At 42.3% G+C, this 21,434-nt stretch overlaps 1 protein-coding gene across 1 annotated transcript in view; it reads right to left on the bottom strand.

Annotated features, from left to right (window-relative positions):
• The window catches only part of SH3RF3 (SH3 domain containing ring finger 3), a 244,185-nt gene that overhangs the window by 79,171 nt on the left and 143,580 nt on the right, over nucleotides 1-21,434 (bottom strand). Inside the window, exons 3-4 of the mRNA XM_058800212.1 lie at nucleotides 10,196-10,459; nucleotides 3,494-3,589 (exon numbers count right to left, since the gene is read on the bottom strand). Coding sequence (XP_058656195.1) covers nucleotides 3,494-3,589; nucleotides 10,196-10,459 — 360 coding nt within the window. The remainder of the gene's footprint in view (nucleotides 1-3,493; nucleotides 3,590-10,195; nucleotides 10,460-21,434) is intronic.

Genomic DNA, 21,434 nt, shown 5'->3' with positions numbered 1-21,434 from the left:
GATTCATAAGGCTTCTTGATCTTGGTCAATCTTTTTCTTTGCTCTGGGGATTGCAGGCAGAAATTTTGCTCTAATAGCTTAGAATTTTGAATTTCCCAGTTCCTGCCCATCCGAGCAGGATGCCTCCCTCCAAATACTCGGCACACCATTGCCCTCAAATTTCACTCCCAGTTACTTAAATCTATTAGGACACACTTTATTCTTCATTGTTCTCAATTTTGCACATAGCAGCAGAACACAACTTTGAAACAGAGATAATAAAAGTTATTAAGAATGAAGGAGCTAGCTTGAAGACAGTAAAATAAAAGAAATTTTGTCAGGGCTTTGAATTCCTTAGAGGTCCAAAACTCCTCAGAGCAAGAATATGACGTCAAACCATACAGATTATTAACAAGATGTTTATTTCAGGACAGAAGGCACATTGAGGATCAATTTCATTATATTGTGAGGTTTTTTCTGTAGACAAATGAAAATGTAAGTTATCAGCCCAACTGACTTCTACTGAGGATGAAGGACAGCAACAAAGTAAGAAGAAACAATAGTCCCAACTCTCCCTGACAGAACATATTGTTTGTGACTCATGCTGTAAAAGCAATCATTGAAAGCTGTGAATATTTGTTCCTTATCCACTTGTAACTGCTCTGAGGATGGGACAGAGATGATACTACAGAGGCAGGAAAAAGCCTCTCTGAAGACATGTAAGCACCCTTGTTAAACACTTGTAAGGAATAAAGAATAAGATCTATGCCACATTTCACTCATATGGCTGTACAGACAACCAAACATGATGCTGAGATAGAGACTTTCTAAAACACTGCAGGGGCAAGGTGTATTTTGACATCTGCTGGTTTTTTGTGCATCTTTCTGCAACCAGGATCTGGCTCTAAAAGCTTCCTTTACAGAAGTGGTGATCCTGGTGAGGTATTTGCTAAGCATCCCTCCTCACCAAGCATTGCAAAAATTTTGTAAGCCCCTGCAAAAGCCTTTTGGGCAAGCACCTGTGTGAAGGGTAAAGCAGCAAATTGCCAGGACAAAGTGTTGACACAAGAGGCCAAAACAAGGATTATATGCACTGTTTGTAGCCCTGGCATGCTAAATCCTGAGGTCCTCAGTGGCTGGCTTGTTTTCCAAAGCTCGGGCTTGCACAGCAAGGGTAAGAGCTCTTGTCTGGCCATGGGAGCAACTGGGGACAGCAGAGCCTGCCAAGCTGGAATTCACTCTGTCCAGAGTGCAGGGCTTAGGATGCCATGTGAAATCCCACACACTTCAGCCAATCCACTGACACAAATGGAAGGCTACTGTGAGAATTCAACTTTGCTTATTCTACACATTTTGCCAAGAGTTTGAAAACCACTTAATGGACTTAGACAGACTTGAGGAGTGTTTTTAGATTCAAGTACTACTTGTTTATTGTATTTACTTTTTAAATATCAGCACAGAGATTTAAAAAACTTCTTTGGGACTTGACCTGCTAATTCCTTTTAATTTTTAATGCAAAGTAACATCTGAAGCTGGCAACAGCAACATAATTGTATAACTTGAATACTTGCATAAGCTCATCTCATATTCAGAACAAGGCCTTCATCCACTATGTGAATGAAATAGGTGTCCAATATTGTAGTCTGGAGGATCACTTCCCTTTGGTTTTACAAACCACTGCACAAATATTATGGCCATGGCACCCAAGCATCTCATTTGAATAGGGCTTTCAAATCTGCAGATTTCAAATTTATACAGATAAAATACACGTGTGTGTATGGACATGAATATACACATATACAATTGAACTTTACCTACTCTGTGTGTGTATCTGGTATGAATGTATATGCATGTAGACCTTGCCACACATGTTCTTGGCCCCTGGTGCTGGCCACCTGGCTGTCTGCATCTCTTTAGAATCTGCAAGCATCACTGTTCTGACCCTGCACAGCGCTACCTCCTGCTCTTCCATGGCCACCCAGGATGTGCTAGTGCTTGGAGAACTTCAACAAGTCTTTAGCAAGACTTCTCTGCAGGCTGTTCTTCTGAGGTTATGAGCCCTTCAACCTTCAATAGCAGTAATTATGGAGAACAGATACCTAGGAGGGGGAGAAGGATCAGGATGCTGCACAGTGCGTAGGCAGTTCTATGCACACAGATCATCAGCCTACAGATGAAACTAGAGCTGGGGAAAGGTGCTGAGGTGCAGTGGTGGCTGGCTGTGCAGAGGTCCCCCATTCACTCCTTCTGCAGCAAAACTCAGGACAGTAACATTGCACTTTCCAGGGACAAGAAAAAGAAGGGGGAAAGGATGAAATCTGGAAGAAACCCATCTTTCTCATTTAATCACAACAAACTGAACATGTCTCACACATTCAGAATAGAAGAAAACTAGTCATTAACTTATGTGAGGCAGCTGGTTTCCCAATAACAGCTCCTACACATTCTGGTGTTAATATTATTGTTCTTGTCAACTGTAGGAATGCAATGTATATTAATGACGGTTTATTCCAAATTGGTCATTGTCGGAGTTAATAATTAGGTAGTCAGGCACTAATTATCTCTATTTTGTCTCCAATCACTAACTAAGAAAACTGGAGAAGTAATTTCAGAGGCAGGCACCAGAGCCACACACAGTAAAGCAGGGTCTGCTCTGGGCACAAGAGATTCTTCACTGCAGAGGCACCAGACAATGGCTGGAAGCAGAGTTGGGGTGATGCTGCTCTGACTACTGGGTGCAGAGTGGCAACACCCCACAAAAATGCACATGCATGTGGTGCCCATCTGCTCTTTGCACCCCTGGTTCACCCATGAGGGAGGAAAGCTCCTTGAAGACACTGCCTGGCACCTGGACAACAGAGCTGCACCAGCAGGGTCACCACTGGTCCCAAGCAACATCTGCCTGGAAGGGCACAACCGGCAGCAGTGGGAAGAGGTGGAACCACAGGTGTGCACAGAGGAAGTGAAGTCTCAGCATTTACTCTGAAATAAGAATCCTGTGGAAATTACAACAGGAAAGAGCTCAGGATAAAGATGGGTCAGGCACACATGGAATGAAAACCCTTGGGCACATGGGTGGAGGTGCCTGAGCCCCTGCTGAGACAAAGAACACCCTCAACAGGTGTCCCCTGCTGAGACACAGACCCCTCCTCAGGTCTGTGCATTTGGATCACGGCTCTCCACCAGCCCAAAACTCACATCTCTCCTCAGGTGTGTGGAGGTATCCCAACTACAATCCTCCTCCCCTATTTCCCCTATGCACTTTGGAGATTACACCAAAGGGGAAACCTTTAGAAGGAGATCATGAAGCATATTTTGCTGACCACTTTAAACTGAATTGGGTGTACACCCATAGTGCCTTAGCAGACAGCAACAAAAGCAATTCCCTTTTCAGTAATTCTGTTTTAGTTCATCCTTCTCATATAAGAATATTTGAGATTATCCTGCCCTTGTAAGCATAAAACCCCCACAAGATTTCAAGACCAGCATCCACCACCATGTGTTATAAACTTACCTCAACATAGAGGATAGGGAAAATGCCAATCTTGTCACCCAGCATTCCTTCTGCCCAGTTGTCATCCACCCTCCTGATGACTGTCAAAATTTCATCCTAAAATCAGAGATACACAAAACACATAATCAAGTATTTTCAGTAGAAAGATGCCAATTTTCGGTTACCCAAATGATAGCTTAGACAGTGAGTACACAGAGGAGGTCACAAGCCAGGTAAAAGTGTTTCCTGAATCCTGGTCTAGCAGCATCCCTGGCCCAGCATCTTTTCCCAGGCATCCCACTCAAAGTGCACTGAAGCACCCTGCAGAGCAGTGCAGCTCATGCTGGCTGCCAGCAGCTCCAAGGGTCTGAGCACAGCAGGTGGGAACAGGTAACTTCTGGCTTCATTAGGGGGGAGAAGAATGTCTGACCCAAGAGGTCACCTACAAATCACAGGTGAAAACTCCTCAGCATGAAGTTGTCCCTGTGCATCCAAGGGTCTGTTGCGATGCTTGTGTGCTCTGGAACACAATTCAAAAGGAAGTACCAGTACAGCACAGGTAGTCCTGGAAACACTTCCAACAAGGAATAGTACAAGGTGCTCAGCAACAAGCCTACACAGCTAGCACACTGAATGTCAGTTTTTCTTTAAAAAAATATTGTAAGGTAAAACTGCAAAGCAAATAAAAAACCAAAGATAACATGTCAAAAAACCAAATTGCATTCACCTGTTGGATCAGCTTCAGTTTAAATACAAGTTCATTTCCTAAAACCAATGGTACTTTGATATTATGTTTAATCTAGGGGACTGTATAAGAATTTCAGGAGATGATGAACAAGTACAAACCAGATTCATATTGCTCAAATTTTCACTTGGTACAGTTCACACCCAGAATGTACAAGTCATTAGGAAAGCTCAAGTGACTAGAACAAAACTCTGACTTTTTCCAGATTGAACTACTCAGTTTGCCAATGAATTTCTGCTACCATCCCTTTCTTCTGGGGTCATCATACTAAACCCAGGCTTAAACAAGCACTGCTTTCTACAACAGCTGTGGAAGGCAACCCTCTCAATGGGGCTCTGCCTGGATGCTCAGATCTCCTATGAAAAAAGGAAGGAGTGGGCTGAGAAAAGCTGGGAAGTCAGCTTTGTTCCCTCATGGCATCCAGTCTTTCTCTGCTCTTGCACAGGAATTTACTAAAAAGAAGAAAATCTCTTCCTCCAGAAAGCTGAGACAGAGTTCCTGGCCAATCTCACTTTATTTCCACTGCTCACTCTGTGAAAATAAGAGCAATGCATGGTCTACCATGCTCCATGTAACAAGATCCTGATGTCAAATGGCCAGGCAAGGGCAGCTGTTTTTTTTGCAGATACTTCTTACATAGAAAAGTCTTCCACAAATTCCTGATCCAGGATGTTCAGACCATGGATTGGCTTTGATAGAAAAATGGCCAGAACAGAGATGTGATGTGATGTACTTAGTAGTTTTTGAACATGTGCATTTTGAATACATGCACTCTGAAATAGTTTAAATGTTTCCTTTGCATTATTCATCTGAATGATCCGTTAGGGGAAAGCTCATAGAAACGGCTACAAACTGAGTCCTTCAGCTATTTATTACAGCTGGAAGGATGCAAAAAGAATTTGTGCATTTAATTTCCTGAAGAAACAGATAGTATTCCCTTCCAAAACCCTGTCTGCACAGACCATTTTTGATCTGTTTAAAGAACTGACAGTAATACATCTCTGCAAAGCTTCCACACACTCTTACAAAAGACCGATTAGCATAAATTTAGAATCTAGGTAAAGGGTGTAAACGAGGAAAAGAAACTACTGCATCACTTCAGGGACTTGCTATGAGTGTTCCTATTTTTTATATTTGCTCAGCTATTTCCCTAAAAGAGTTTTTTAAAAACACAAAATGTGATGTAGTCTACACTACACATACATACATAATCTTATGTGGTGTAAGTGCATACACATGGGTATGAATAGAATCATAGATTGTTCAGGTTACAAAGGACCTCTAAGATCATTGAGTCCAACCATTAACCCAGCACTGCATATCAATGTGTATATATATTTGCAACTATTTACACATGTAAGAAATTAGGAAAAAAAAAATTAAACTCTAAAACCCCAGAAGCTTTTGACCAGATTTTGCTAGAGGCACTGTGCAATCCCATCTCTGGAGCAGGCTGTACAGACACCTGGCAGGAAAGGTTTATCCTGTGTTGACTTTGCTCAAGGATGGGGTGGGGAATGGCTGACCTTTGAAGATCCCTTTCAACTTTACCTTCTGTGGATGTATGAAATCTGGAATCATTTCCATACACTGAACTTCATTTGGCTCAGCCAAGTCTGGCTGCTGAATATGGTCCTATATGAGAATGCATTCTGAGATATGCTGACATTCAAAATTAGTATCATTGTGTGGTAGAGCAAAGTGCAAATTCTTGAGAATTCCATTACATAATTAGTTTTAAGAAGGGTGTTGAAAATCTTCAGAATTACAGCAAATCCCAAAAAATCTTTTGAATTTTTCTATTACTAGAAAGTTTCTTTGAATGGTGCCAACGACATTCTTCACAGTGAGCTGGTGAAAGCTTCAGCATGAACTATTTTAGAACCTTATATTAGTTGGATGGCCGTGCTACTTATAAATTCCTAGAAAGGTTCCCAAAAGGATCATGAATAGCAAAACGCCACAGATCTCTTGGCACACCACTTCACTATTTCACATTGACTAAATTGATTTCCAGGCAGCATAAAGGAATACAAGCCTCAAATCTCATTTCAAAAGCCAATGGTATCCACTGTAGTTTGGACAAAGATATGTCGCGCTCCTTTTATGCCTGTTGCTAGACCCTTTAATTATTTGCTCTCTCCTTCTTGCTTGAGTTTCTCTCTATTCATCAGGGCTGGATCAGCCTTGTGACAGGCATGTGGGACCTGCAGTTCCAGTTTATAATCATTATCAGAAAAGAAGTCAAAGATAAATCACTTAAAAAGCTATCTGATTGACAGAGAAATGAATCCTTTTGCTGAGAAAACAGCACAAAATTCTGTCCTATAACAGTCATGATTCACAGCCTGATTTTTATTCTAGTCATTAATGGCCATTAACGGAGCAATACAGAGCAGCTGTGCCTGCTATTCTGCAGAGATAACTACTCCATCTAGAGCACTGGGGAGCTCGCAGCGATGGCACCATGTGCTGCTTGGTGAGTCCAGAGACAGCGCTTGCCAGCTGGCACCAGAATCCTGTCACCAGCTATTGCTGGGATGGTCCCTCTGTGAACAGCAAGTGCTGCTGGAACTGAGTGCTAAGGGGCTGCTCCACAGCCAGGAACAAGTATTGGATGTGATGGTTCTAAGATTGGCACGGCTCTTGTTCGACACCACTGTGGGCTGGGATCAAAAGTGTTGGAAAATGAGGGAAAGAGTTGATGTTATTAACAATGTGCTGAGCAATGAAGCATGGTGAACGGCTGATGCTACCTTGACAGGTTTGAGCCTCATCGACCAGCGTCACTCAGCCTTCTGATGGCCATGTGAAGATGCATGCAAAGGGTGGTCAAACACCAAAACAAATGTGTGGGCTGACACTGGACTCAGTGTAAGTCTGGAGCAACTACTTCAGATTTGCACTGCTACACCTGAGAGCAGAATCCTCCTGCATGTGGTTTGTACCAGCATTCACAGCCCAGAGAAGGACAGATAGAGAGACAGCAGGATCCCATGTCCATACTGTGGTACCACGTTAGGAGAGATTAGACAGCTGAACCAGTAAGTATATCCCAAGAGCATGCAATTAGGCTCTGTAGGCCACAGCATGGTCCCAACCACACTAGAGAACATCAGGAGTACAACTTCTGAAACTACTGTCATTAAATTGTTGCACAGCTGACACAAGGCTGGAACCAGTTGTTATATAGAAAAAAACAACTGCCTGGTTTGGCTAATCACTGCCAAAGACGGAGGGAAAACAAATTAAATAGGAAATCTGGGTAAGTTCTATCTTCTTACAGACACCACAGAGGAGAGAACAGAGGTGAGACACTATGCCTGTATGTATGGCTTCTCTGGGAAGAGGACTTGAAGGAGCAGTCCAAATGGTGCAAAAGAATGTGGGAGCTTTGTTTTTTGCACTGGATACTCGAGACAGATTTTTCTCTGCCCCTCCTGAATTTATTCTTACACATAAAAATGATTACATTTACATCTTTGGCCTTTTATCTGGAGAGTGTTGTATCCTCAGGAGATGAAAATAGGTAAATGGCAGAAGCACCCTGCAGCACTCCTCATGAGGATCTGTGTAAAGCAGACTTCATTTCCCTGCAATACACATCTGGAACAATGAAACATTTTCATTTTGAAAAAATGTAACAAAACAATTTAGTAAGAGGAAACACCAAATATCCTTCCTTTGTTTTCTTTTACTGTACCAGTAGGTATTCTGAGTGCATAGTAAAAGAGGGATGGGGAAAAGCAAAGCCCAGCAAAAGAACAACAAAACAAAATGATACAGAATATCCCCATGTTTGAGTTTCCTTCTTGTAACTTCTCTTTAGAGGAGAACTCTTCTTTATTTTATGTTTATAAGTAAAATCCAATCACAAGTGTCTGGTAGCCTGAAATGAGTTGCAGTACACAAATAGGTTATATTAGTTTGTGTAAGTGTTATGCCAATGTAACCCCTCTGCCAGAGGAAGGAACAAATAGTGTAATTGAAACTGGTCCAGCATCTTCAGATGCAAACTGAGACATTCAAGTGATGCATATTACCCAAAGTGACAAATCCCATCTCCAGCACTGCAGTGCTCAGGACTCTGTGCAGAGGAACTGACTGCATCAGCAGATGATCTATAATCTGGGCTAAACAGGAACCTTCATCAGCACAGGTGACAGCTAAAATTAGCATTGAGAAAACTGATGAAAACATGACGGTGAAATCCCAAGATGAAAAATAGATTATTCACTGTCAGGGAGAACAATAGGCAGGGCATAAAAACTGTTACAAGGTGACAGTGTGTGTAGTGGAAGGAGCTGAAGAAGAAAATAGCAGTAGAAGAGAAACCAAACCCCCTTGGGGAAAACACAGTCATCAGGGATAAATGGATGCCGACAGTAACATGAGGGGTGAAAACAAGGAAAATTGAGAGATTGAGAGTAGAGCTATACAGCAGGAAGAAATGCTCCATGTGAGAATGACATTGGACAGCCAAGAAAATGAGAACTATCACTATACAAAGGCAGTTATTGTAAAGGAGGTTTTCTAATATATGGCACCAAATATATCAAATGCAAAAGTGTCTAGGAAAGGACCTGCTGTAACAAAAAAGACCACAACTGCCTGGCACACCTATTAAATTTCTTAAGACTGAGCAATCAAGGAATACTTTAAGCAGAGAAGGAAGACTGCAGCTCAGAGAAGTCACCAGTGTACCTCTGGGCAGGCAGCGAGGAAAACAACGCACCAGAAAATATATATTTACTGATAAGGTCTCAGAGGTAACTTCTGGCTAACTTCTGTTAGTGCAGGGCTGTTACTTCTCACTAAGCAGCCCACTTTCTCACAGAGATTCATGGCTCCAGGGAGGCTGGCTGGTCGCAGGGTTTGCAGTGTTTGCAATCAAACACTTCACTTGCTATGGAGCAAAAGTGCTTACAAATCCTTTGTTAAATAAATATGAGAAAGTATACAGTCTAGGAAATTGCATTCTGCTGAGAAACACTGCATGAGTGAAAAAGATGTTGCATTCGGTGAGAAAATTACATGCTGCAAATAATTCATTCAGCTATAATAAGTAGCTTCAAAAGAGGAGGTCAGTAAAATCCTGGTGAAGGATATTTTTATCGTCTATTTCATATTCATTTTCAGCATAACTGTTATTACTTTATGTGATACTATAACAGCCGCAGACAGCTGAAATAAAACAGAAAATGACAATGAACAGGTTCTCCATGGTATTCACTGCCATAAATTAACAATAGGGGATAGGCTTTATTTTACTATGAGTTTCTTGATATCCATGAAACCCATCTAAGGTCAAGACAAATTGCTAGGGAGGGGAGTGGGAGGCAAAAAGCAGGTGGGAAGGAGGGGGTGAAAGGGAAAACGTGACATTTTAAATCCAAAGGAAATTACAATATCTCCGTTTTCTCACATTCCAACAGGAATTTATTAAACATTTTCGTTTTAAAAAACCACCAAAGACCATTTTTTAAATGTCTGCCTTTTACTGTTTTTATGTTCTTAAAATAGGAAATACTATTATGATGATAGTGTATTTCAACTGCTAATTGGTATATGGTACGATGCAATACACATTTTGAAGCTGAATGCCATTTTAAAACACTGGAACATCTGATTCAATAAGAAACATTAAAAGACACATTTCCATTAGAGTTTTTTTTCTGAAATTTGAGTAATTCTTGGGGAACATTTCAATGCAGATGAAATGCATGCTTTTTAGAGGGAAAAAATATTCTCAGAAAGTGTGCAGCCAGTTCTGCTTGTTGAGCTTCACTAGCTTTACACCAGCCTTGGTATTCATGGCACAATCTCACAGAGTCCAGGGCAGGCCAGGGAGGCCAGGAAGACAAGGAAGGTGTCCCACCAGTCCCAGCACCCCTGGCTCAGCTGCCAGCACCACATGTGCCCCATCACTCCCTATCTAAGCAGACTGCTGAACATTTTAAAAACACCTATTCCCCTACCTTGGTGAAGGTCAAGCAATCCTTGTCTTGATCTTTATCCTTTATTTCAAAGTCGTAAAGTGCTTTGCCCTGAGGTGGAGCCTGTGGGAGGGGCTTGATGCACTGGATGTAGCTGGCGGGGAAGAAGCCGTGGTTGCCATTGAGCTCCCCGTGGTACCAGTTCTCGTCCACCTTGCGCCGCAGGATGATGATGTCCCCCTTGTTAAACTTGAGGTCACCAGGCTCCTTTCCCTCATATGTGTACAGGGCTTTGCCATAGGGAAGCTGAGAAACACTCTGGGGAAACAAAACAAACACCTTTAAGCAATCTCCAGCCAGCACCAATATCATTCCTAGAGTCACTGTTTAGCTGGAAGCAAACTGAGCAGCCATGGTCATTTACCAAATGACCCCAATGACTGCAGCAGACTGCCCCATAATGCTATACTCTGGATCTCAGGAAAACTAAGATGCAGGTGATGATAAGCCTGAGAATGTAGGTGTGTTATATCAGAGCAGGCACTGTCCATCTCATGTAGCTCAGCTGAAATCTGCAGTACCTCTTACACCACCAAGCAGCATTGCTTAATTTGCAAAATATCCCATGTAAGCAGAACTATATGTTTAAACAACTAAACTTGGACGTGTCAAAAGGCAAAATATTAGACATGCTGACCTTCAGAGTTGCTTTGGTTTCTGAAGCTCAGAAGAGAGACAAAACAATACATGCTTGATGATTCACAGGGTTATAAAAGCTGGCAAATTGGTAATTTTTCATTGCATTTGTTTGAGCATTTCCAAACATTTTTGAGTTTGAAGCCTTTTGTTTAGCTTTTGATTCTGTAACCAAATACTTTTATTTCTTTCAAAATCCCCAAGTCTCATGCAACTCACTGAAGGCTACTGTAAACAGTTGTAATATTCTTTGTTGGCTATGCATTAATGTCCTTGTGGAAAAGTGGAATAGGCAGAATGCCCTAAATCTTTCTTTTAGAACTAAAAAGAGCTCTGAAGCTTTCACTGTCATTAAAAAAATTAAACAAACATACTAAAAAATCATGGCCCATGAGAAAAAAAAGCCTAAGAAGTTCATTGTTTGGTATGATAAAAGAGTGAAACCTATTTGATGGAAGCCACTTGAGTGTGAAGAATTCTTGCCAGAGTTCATTTTGTCCCAGTGAAAGGTAGATTATCTCACCCAGGCTGGGACTGCATGAACAATGTTTTGGTGGAAGTACTGGTTTATGCAGCCCCTGTCCTCCCCATCTACTTGCTCCTCTTCTTGCTGAGTCCCACAGAGCAGGGGGTAACTCTGTTGGACACAGCCTCCTGCTGCTTTGGTCCTGTCACAGTTCTTTAACCCATACTGGAGTGCAAAAGGTGTATTGCTGTATTATCCTATACCATTTTTCATTTTATTCAATTTGAACTAAGAGTCAGCTTGCAAATACATACCAGCACATAACACAAGGGATGTTAGAGGAGTCCTTAAAAATCAACCTTCTGTAAGAAGGTTTGGGGTTTTTTTTCCAGAGTTGTATTTACAAAAATGACACAGTTTTCTTTGCATACATATGTCTTTGAGTAGTCTGTTCCCTGCTGTGCATCATGCTTGTCAATGGGGTGTCCTATAGGGACAATGAAAAGGTAAAGCTATATTTAATAAAACACCCTGGTATTCACCCAGGTGTTTCTAATGCCTGTACTTCTGGATGACATTCCTGTGCCTAAAATAACACTCAGATGCTTTCCCCAGAGGATAGGTGGAGTGGCCTGACAGAAACACTGCACTTCCAGAAAATGAGATGCTGGGATGACTTTTCATAGTATTTGTTAAAACCACAAGCAGAGGCATTTTTCAATTCCGATGGGTGCATTAAACGAACCTGCTCTGGTGGGGTGGGTTTAATGCTCTTCCACCTGCATCTTTTGGCAGGAGGAGGAGAAGCAGAGCCCTGCCTGCACTGCCTGCCGGCGCCTCCGCCGCTCCTGGGTGCCAGATGGCCACGGCGGCAGGCACACACCATCAACTGATCAAAGAGCAACTTTCTCCAGTGCACCTTCACACACAGGCGTTAACTTACTCATTTTTATTAGGAAAGGCTTTGGTAGCTGTGCAGGTCTTGGAATGTTGTGTGACAATTCTCTTTGCCTACAGCCCACACTGAAGGAGACAGGCAAAGAGGCACAGCTCTTCAGAGCGTGATCCATGTTGTCTGGAGGGGGATTTAATTTCTTTCAGATGTGTCCCCAGTTCTAACTTTTCTAATTAGCAATGTGCAGTTCCTCTGCAAATCCTCTGTATTCTTCTGGATTTTGCTGTATCTGAATGGAACTACCCACTTAAAGACCAGTTGTTCTGGAAGCTCCTTCAAACATAACTAAAAAAGCAAACAATCAACAGCCAGCTAACAAAGCATCAAACAGTCTCTGCCAAATCAGTGGCAGCATCCTACTGATATTTTTCTCTCTGCCAGGATGGTTCTTTCCCTTGAAAGCAAAGTGTTGCGCCCTACACAGCATTTTAAAGATTAAGCATACAATACCATCAAACTCCTTAGGTAAGGCATAGATTGTATTACTCATTTGAAACTAGGAATAAAACCCCACACTAAGCTGAAAGACTACAGAGTCTTGTAGTAATTTAGAAATAAAAGAACCATTACTTTAATTCATGCTGGGAGAAGAAACTTTATCAAAGGAAGAGTAAGACTTCTGCCAGGTGCACACTGCTGATCCAGAAATTTGCCTGGCAAACACGCTCTGTATCACTTACCCTAGACAGGACCTTCCTATTCCCAAGATCTTTGTAGCAATTCAAGGTCAGATCACTTTTTTTACTTTTTAGCCACTTTCTCTTCTCAAGCCTCATTTTACTGTGCAAAAAGGCAACACAGTAGCCCCCAGTGCTACAGAAAACAAAGGGGATTTTACTTTATTGCACACTTCATCAATGAAATTCTTATTCAATACATGCTGGGCTTTTATTGAAAATTAATTGGTCTGGCTAGAAGATGATTCAGGTTTTTTAACTTCACCTGATGCAAATGAGGACTTTTAAGAAAAACAAATCAACTGCCAGACATAAATTTGAAATCTGGCATTGTTCTATTTGGAGACCGTAATGTGGGAGTTTGTGGTTTAGGTGCTTGTGTTCCTCTTCTCTTTCATGGGCTTATCTGTGGGCCATCTAGGAGCTGTCCTACACAGAGAAGATCTGGGCAACTGACAGTGGGAAGGACTTCCAAAACAAACTGTTCCAATTATCAGTTACTTCCAAAAACAAGCTGCTCCAATTGTTCAGAATTTCTAATTCTGAATCACAACTTTTCAACTAAAAACTCTGTAGAGGCATTTTTTAAGGTGAGCATGTTATTGAGTGGAAAAGATACCCACTGACATTGAGACATTTCCCAGCCTTTCTGTAAGGCTCTATGTACCCATTTTGATTTGAGTGTCCCATGTAAACCTTGCATTTACTGTGGCCCAGGTATCAGTGTCCTCTAATCCTTTTCAAATAAAGCTACTTGCTCTGTTCTAAAGCTTTAAGTATCTGCTCAAATCAACCAAAGACAAAAATTTAGTATCACAATTACAATTAAAAAACTCAAACAAAACAAAACACAAAAAACCCAAAGTACCCCCAAACAACAAACCAACCAACCAACCAACCCTAAACACTTAAGATAAACTCTTGAAGCTCCTTTGATTATATATTCTGGCCAAAAGATCTAGCTTTCAGTGGACTTTTCATGGTCACATTATATTAATGGCTCCTAAGAAGGATATTTTTGGAAGTTTCCCTTTATTATTCCTATTTTTGGTTAATTCATAAGTGAGAAGCAGATCAGATTCAGAAATTTCCTCTGAACTACACCTGAAAGGAGGGATCATTAAGCATCTTTTATCAATCTCTGCTGCTGTTTTCTAGTTGTAATGTGGTTCTTAGAAATCTTCCTCTGATCTTGATGATCTTCCTCACTGGCAATCTTTGTGCAGACAAATCTGGCCTATCCACTCCTTCTTCTTCACTTGACTTTCCCAACTCAAAGGAAAAGAGGTTGGCCAGGACTGATGTCTGACTGATGTTCAAACTCCCCAAGCCCTGCTGGTGAGCATGGCCTTCCCATTTTATGTTCAAAACCTCAGCCCACGCCCTGTCCTATTTCCCCTCAGGTCTTTGTTCCATGCAGCAACATTTCAGTCAGAGATCATCACCTTCAGAATGTCCATGTGGTCTTTCCTACAAAACCTTCTAATCTAAACGAGGATATAAAGTATCATCCCACAGATCAGACTCAAGCAAAGCAGAGACAGGCAAGGTTCAGCGAGACAAAGCACAGTGAGGTGTTTCTCCAGCAACTGCAGGAGGCTCACACCTTCCTCTTGCTCCCTGCTTCAGCAGAGCAAAACCTCCTTACCCTTCCTGTGCCCATTCCATGCATGAGCATTGCCACAGCAACTGCTGGTGGACAACACTGAGCCTCTGCACTGCACCCTTGGCATGCACTTCATCCCCTGCTCCACCACCTAAGTCCCTGCTCATCCATGGGGCCCCATCCTGGCATCTCCTGCCTCACTGTGTCCACGGAGAGGAGCTCCCTTTCCAAGCCTGGCCCCAGCAGCATTGTGCTGCTCCTCTCCCTGTGCCACTCAGCCTCTCAATGGCCACTCCTGCATCCAGACACCAGTGTCTGGTGTCCCATGAGGAGCTCAGCATAGACCACCACCCCACTGCCTTCCTCCAAGTCAGCTCCTGACCTGTGCTCCACCATAAGGAACCCCTGCCACCACCCCCTTCCCCAGCTGCCATGAAATCTGGTCGGGCACAACGCAGGTGGCTGCAAAATTAAACAGCCTCGACATCTGAGTGCATCAAGGAGTTGATTTGCCCTGCTGGTTTATTGTGAGGCTAACTGGCACTTGGCTATGATGTGTATTAAATTTCAAAACTCTGTGTGGGTGTGTATAGAAATAAAAAAAATTAAGAAAGGAAGAAAGGAAGGGATGAAGTCACAGTCAATGGCAACAGCCAGTTTCTTTTTCCTGCCACTAAATCCATGCTGGCATGATGCTGAATACTGCCAAAGGTTTCTTTTCTATGTCAGCAATCAATACTGACGTGAAAGCCTGAAGCGTTAATATGCTGAAAATCCCCCTTGCAGAAGACTCAATGATATGTTGGCAACTCAATCATTCTGCATTTGTGTTTCAGCAATGTCAAATAGCAGCAGTTAAGCAGAAACCTGCTGGCAAATTGACAAATAACAGCCATGAAGCAATTAACTGGCAAAGCTGGAGCATTCTTCATTATGTATCCTGAAGAACAAAAGGAATGGGAAAAAACCCAAACATGCTTGCTTCCAATAAATTCTCCCAGTAGAAAGCTTAGTAGAATGTGAGCTGCCCAGATAGAGTAGGTCTTCAGTTTTCAAAAGTTACAGAAAATAAACTCTTTCCCAATGTGCACAAAAGCAACGCAGGCTCCAACAGGGGTCAGAGCCTGCCAACTTCTGCATGCAGGACTTGGTGCAGGAGGTCACTACTTCAAAAAAATGTCTCATGCTTGCCCAAAGTGCTATGCAGGTGCCTATAAAACAAGAAATCAAAAATAAAATAAATAGGGCAAGGCATCCAGCTACTAAACCCAGACAGAAATGCTATGATCCAACCCTTCTCTCAAGCTAAGTTTGTGTTTAGATCCTTGAAAGCCAAGAAATCTCTTGAGGCTCCAGCTACAACTCCTCTCCACAACAGCAAAGCAGAAGATTGTTTTTCTGCAGTGTGGAAGCCTTGTTAATGCTAAAGGGTAATTTCTCTTGCCCAAGCTCTTGCCTTGTGCAGCTCAAACTGTGCAAAAACCTCAACCTCACTGCTTCAAGGGGTTCCCTTGCACATGGAAATCCCCCACAGGACGCAGGTGTGATTCTGCCTGCCCCATGGGGCAGCAGTGTCACCTCACCCCTATGTCAGGGGGTGAAAGAATCAAAGAATTGGAGAAATGCAAAAGGTGGAGGAGTATTTAACTCCTGTTTCCCTTTGCTCCATGAATCTTGATCATCATCTGTGCTAGGGGTGAAGCAGGAGGGGATAAAGCCAAACAACCTCAGAACACACTGCTGGAACAGCCTGACAGGAACACTGCTAGGGACAATAATTTGGTTTTTTAAAGTCTGTAATAAGTCACTACAGCAAAACACACTGGCATGTTGCTTGTTGCAGTCCTTCAAAATTCTCCAAGATCTCTCTCCATACCCCCCATACTCCAAATATATTTCTGAAGAGTCTGTTCCTCTGCATGAATGTATATACATTTATCTCTTTCATCAAGCACTATCAAGTGTAAACATCCAAAGTAAATTCAAAGTCGATAAAGAAGAAAAAGAAAAAGTAATGAAAAGTAATTAAAAGCATGCACATCCCAGTGGTAAAATACAGTTAAACACAAGCTATTACTGTAAAGCATAAATAATAATTAAAACACATACTGCTAATTTTTTGCTCCATTACTCTGAAGCATCACACATTACTCTGAATTTCCCAGGCTACACAAGCAAAGATTCAGCAGTGACAGTTTGTACTGAATTTACATTTTCCAACTGGTAGGAAACTCCCCACAAGCAGGCTGGGTAGCACTTCAGCATATGGTTTCCTGACACCCATAAGAGCTCAGCAGAAATCCCAGCAGCTGTGCTGGAGAGGACAAGGGCTGCGTGATGGAGCACCCACCAGCAGGGCTGCTGAGGAGGAGATGGGCTACTCCACTCCCTGTAACTACCCTATTACGGGGATCCTGGCATCCAAAACTCCTATTCAAATCAGCTGAGAGCAATGTAAATCATGAGCCTGCTGGGATCCCTTTAGGACACACAAGTGAAGGCAGTCTGGCACAACGGGCAGCTCCATTGTGGTGGCAGTGACAGCCGTGTCAGCCAGACTTGGCAGGACAGCAGGGACTACGCACTGCCTGCTTGCTCCTCACCACCCTGCCCACTGTGCTCCCCCTCAGGTTAACACCTTTCCAGAGTGACACCTTTCACCTAAACTAAAACACGTGTCTCAGTCAGCCCTAGGAAGGAGAGAGCACTTGCACATGCAGCGAACTGAAGAAACAAGGGGTCAAGGCAAACTTTAGCCAGTGCAGTTAAACCAAAAAATGTATACTCCCACCAGATCTGTGACCTGCAGAGTTTTTAGTGGTTTTTGTCCTCAAGAAGAACTTTCAGGGTGACAGATCATGAATCATCATCATATCTCACAGCAAAAACTCTCAAAAGTGCTTTGTCTTCCGTGTAAGATGGTTTGTCTTACGTGCAGCGATTCAGAAGTACAGGTCACCTGTCTGACATATCTCAACAGTGACACTGCAGCATTTGCTTTCACAGAAAGGTGATTACAGGAAAATTAATCAAAGAGAATCTAAATTCTCACAAAGAAGCAAAGACAAACCCCACTTATAAGCTGTTAGTCAGCTCTGCATGACAGATCAGTGAAAGCCTGAAAAGTCACACTTTGCATGTACAACCTTTTTGAAATCAATTTTAAGAATAAAAGTATTTGAGATGACAATAGAAACAACCCCATGGAGAATGAAAACTGAATGTAATCATTTATATACTCTGGAAAGTGGCATGTTTATTGATAGTGCCATATAGGTATTAAATAATCACAATAAAAATAAAAGTTCTTAACTAAAGCTTTACTGTTTTATTTGCCAAAATGGTTACCTAATATTTAGGCCCTGACCCTCGCTGATGGTGCTGCAGTCCTTGTGACACCTGAAGACACATGCAGACAGTGCATGGCTCCCACCTGGAGTAGAAGGGAAAATGCTTTTCCAAAACTAAAAGGTCTGGGAATGTCTCTACACATTTGCAAGAAATAGCCTTTATACATGGAGGGGAAGTGTCCAAACAGATTAGGAGCCTATCTGCCATTTCCAGAAATGACTTCTGCAATTAGCATGAAGATACCGGGGGAATTGCTCAACAGATGGAGCATGAAGGCAGGCAGGTACAGCATCATTCTGGCACATCACCATTGCTCTCCAATGAACAGGGAACAACAGTGCTCACCACCCAGAACAGCACAGGATGGTGTTCTCCACTTCATCAATGGGCCAATGGAGCACAAATTCATCTTCCAAGAGAACAGTGTCTGACAAAGTTATTTTGTAGTTTATCTGGCAAACAGGCACACCTTGCATTTCACCTTATAAGGTCCATATTTGTACACAGCAAGATTAAAGAATGTTTCAAAGTTTCTCCTAGCAAATGCAGCTGATGCATGCAGCACAACTGAGAAAAAAACCAGCAGGCCTTCCACTGCACAGCTTTTCACATAGATCTGTCTGGGATTCTCCACTTTATCAATATTAGATCTGAGTTATCTTTACAGTCCAGTGCCATTTCTCTTAGAAAGATTCACAAGTTGAACGGAAGAGTGCATCTGATCTCATAATTGCAGCTTATAGCTTCATGTCCTCTGCACAGCTCACATTGCTTCAGCCCCTCACTCACTACCTATCAATATTTACACATTCAAAGATCTCTATTTCTCAGTAACCCGTTGTTTAAGTGAAGTATTTTCAAACTACATGCTCTCTCCTATTAAACAGCATGTGATATTCAGAGTCAGGTTGGATTTCCAGCAGTGAGTTCACAGCTATGGCTGCCCTGAGAATTAGAATTAGTGGGTAACACCAGGCAGCTGTTTAACCATGTCAGTGGAAAGTCCCTCCCGTTCTGCAAAACCCCAATGCTTCCAAACTCTCTGCTCTTTACTAAGTGATACAGAGAACACACTGCTGGAATTGCAGAACAGTTTCTGGTTTCAGTTGAACCAGTTTAATTCCATTGATCTTGATGAAGTGGTGTGGGTGTATAGAAAATTCCTACCTGGTATAAAGCTTTACCTTACAAGTAATCTTCTGTGAAACAAAGCTGAACATCTGGCAGTCTCTACCAAGGAGAATATTTAGTGATGACTTGTGCTGGCCATAGTCTTCACAAGAGCTAGGTATGTTCTAAGAATCTGTCCCTCACTTTTCAGGCAGGAAACATTCACTGGATCCTAAGGACCAAATATGACCCTGATAATCCTGTGCAGGGATCTTGGTGAAAGGATTGGCTGCTGTGCACAGACACTTCAGAGCAGAAGCTGGTCTACAAAACATCCCAACCAAGAGCTGACACAACTTCTAACCCAAGAATGCAGTGTGGCTTCCTGAGAAACCATCAGACAAAATATGCCTCAGCTGACTGCCTCACAAGGGCAAGAGGCACCAAACACTTCCTGAGCTTCAGGAACCGGCAGTGGGTTAACACGGAAAAAACAACAAATAACAGAACAAAAAAATTTCCAGCGCAACTCTGCTAAGCAAACTAACAGCCATGTGCTATTTGAGCAGTTCAAAGAGGAAAGACAGCACAGTTGGCTACATTTAGCCTGCCAGAGCCACCAATAGAGACAAATCAAATAGGAGCTCCCTTGAAGCTGCAGAGAAACACAAAAAAACCTCCTTATATTCAAGGCACTACAACATTATATCTTTAAGGTTGCCTTGTGTTCTCAATTCAAAGTGTCTTAAAACCTTTAAATAAACATGAAATCTCTCATTGATTACTCCCCAGATGACACCACTTTGGTCAGAACCATGACCCAGTTTTCCCAGCCCCCTGACAGAACCAGTCCTTGCTTGCTTTTTAATAAAAGAGATGAGTTAAAAGTCAGTTCCCTGTGCAATTTTGAGAGCCTGAAGTTTTTTCAGGCTTCTTCACTTCCTCAATGGCAGCATTTACAGCTCTGGAATTTTCCACAATTCCTTATGCTGTAGGTCACAGCAAGAAAAAGAAGAACACTTTGGGGAAAATACAAGAAGTATTGCATAAAAATCCCCTAACAAGAATCTCTGCTGCAACTGCTTCATTTGATCTTTCCTGGTGGAAGCTGACGAAGCACGGGATAGCTTACATTTTCCAGCAGTGCCTTTGTAACTCTGCTAGCCAGCCCAATACCTCTGGTTTACTTTCCAGCCTTTCCACATATTTCTTTTTGGCTCTTTGCCTTGTGACTCAAGCGTTTCCTAAGCAGAAACCCTCTCCCACCCCAGAAATGGTGGGAGTTATGGTCCAGTCCTGCTACAACTCATTGGAGCTGGGTTTCCTCTGACAGAGACCAGGCAGGTCACAGCTCAGAGGTCCTACTCCCAGACCCCACTTTTTTGGCACTTTTCTATTACAATTTTTTCCCTCTCAACGGGACCACAGGGAGAAGAGAGGGGTAAGGAAGGGCCTGGAGATGAAGCTGCCCCAAAAATGGAGTGGACAGCTGTTATTTACCATCTGGCAAAGCTCCCAGAGCTCAACAGAGGGAGCCCCACTCTGGTAAATCTTGCTGGGATTGCTACCCATAGAGAAGAGACTTCATTATTTCTTTTTTTTTCTTTCTTTTTTTTTATTTTTTTAATAAATAAATTCTCACCAGGAAAATCTTTGTCCTCTCTTTCTTCCTCCCTTCCCACAAATGTTAACTTAAAGGTTACACAAAAGCTTCTTCCATAATTTCAACCACTGAGAATCAAGAAAACTGGCGCCTGAAACACTTTGGCAGCCTCAGCTCACAGGCTGCAGCACCCAAAGAAAACAATCAAGAAAAATTTAAAAATTAAGGATTTTTTAAAATTAGCTTTCTGAGGTGACACAGTTGGGGATTACTTCTCCATATGGACACCAGCATTCACTGAGGAGCTGAGGAATCTCTGAGGCAGTCAGAGAATTGCACGGCCTGAAGGGTGAAACAGGGATGGTTTTTTACAGGGGATTGAGCAGGGTCACTGCCAGGGTTTCCAAGGAGTATGGGAGAGGCAGTGTAAGATAAAAGACCATTTTGGTCCTCCGATATGGAAATGGAATGAAAAGTGCCCACGCAAAGAACCTGCCTGTGGTGTCAGGGTGGCCTGTAAACTGAAATAGATAAATGGATGAAGGATGAGAAGCCAGTCTTGATTTTTATATCTGATGAAGGGGAGGATCTGAAATTCCTGTTTAAACCCCAGCTTTGCAAAAAATCAGATTTGATTTACTTATTCAGTTTTTACTTTTGCCTTATGATAAATAAATGTGGTGCCTAGGAAGCACCTATTTCTGCTGTATCTTTTTCACTGCATGTGACCACAGAGCAGATTCCTGTGCTATAAAACTGAAAATATATCCTCTGCTTTCCACTTGTCCAAAGTTTTCATAAGACAGCTTTTAAAAAT

The sequence above is a fragment of the Ammospiza caudacuta genome, chromosome 2 (assembly GCF_027887145.1).
Source record: "Ammospiza caudacuta isolate bAmmCau1 chromosome 2, bAmmCau1.pri, whole genome shotgun sequence".
Lineage (NCBI taxonomy): Eukaryota > Metazoa > Chordata > Aves > Passeriformes > Passerellidae > Ammospiza > Ammospiza caudacuta.
Note: the sequence above shows the minus strand (reverse complement) of the source record. Positions and strands in the feature narration are given on the sequence as shown.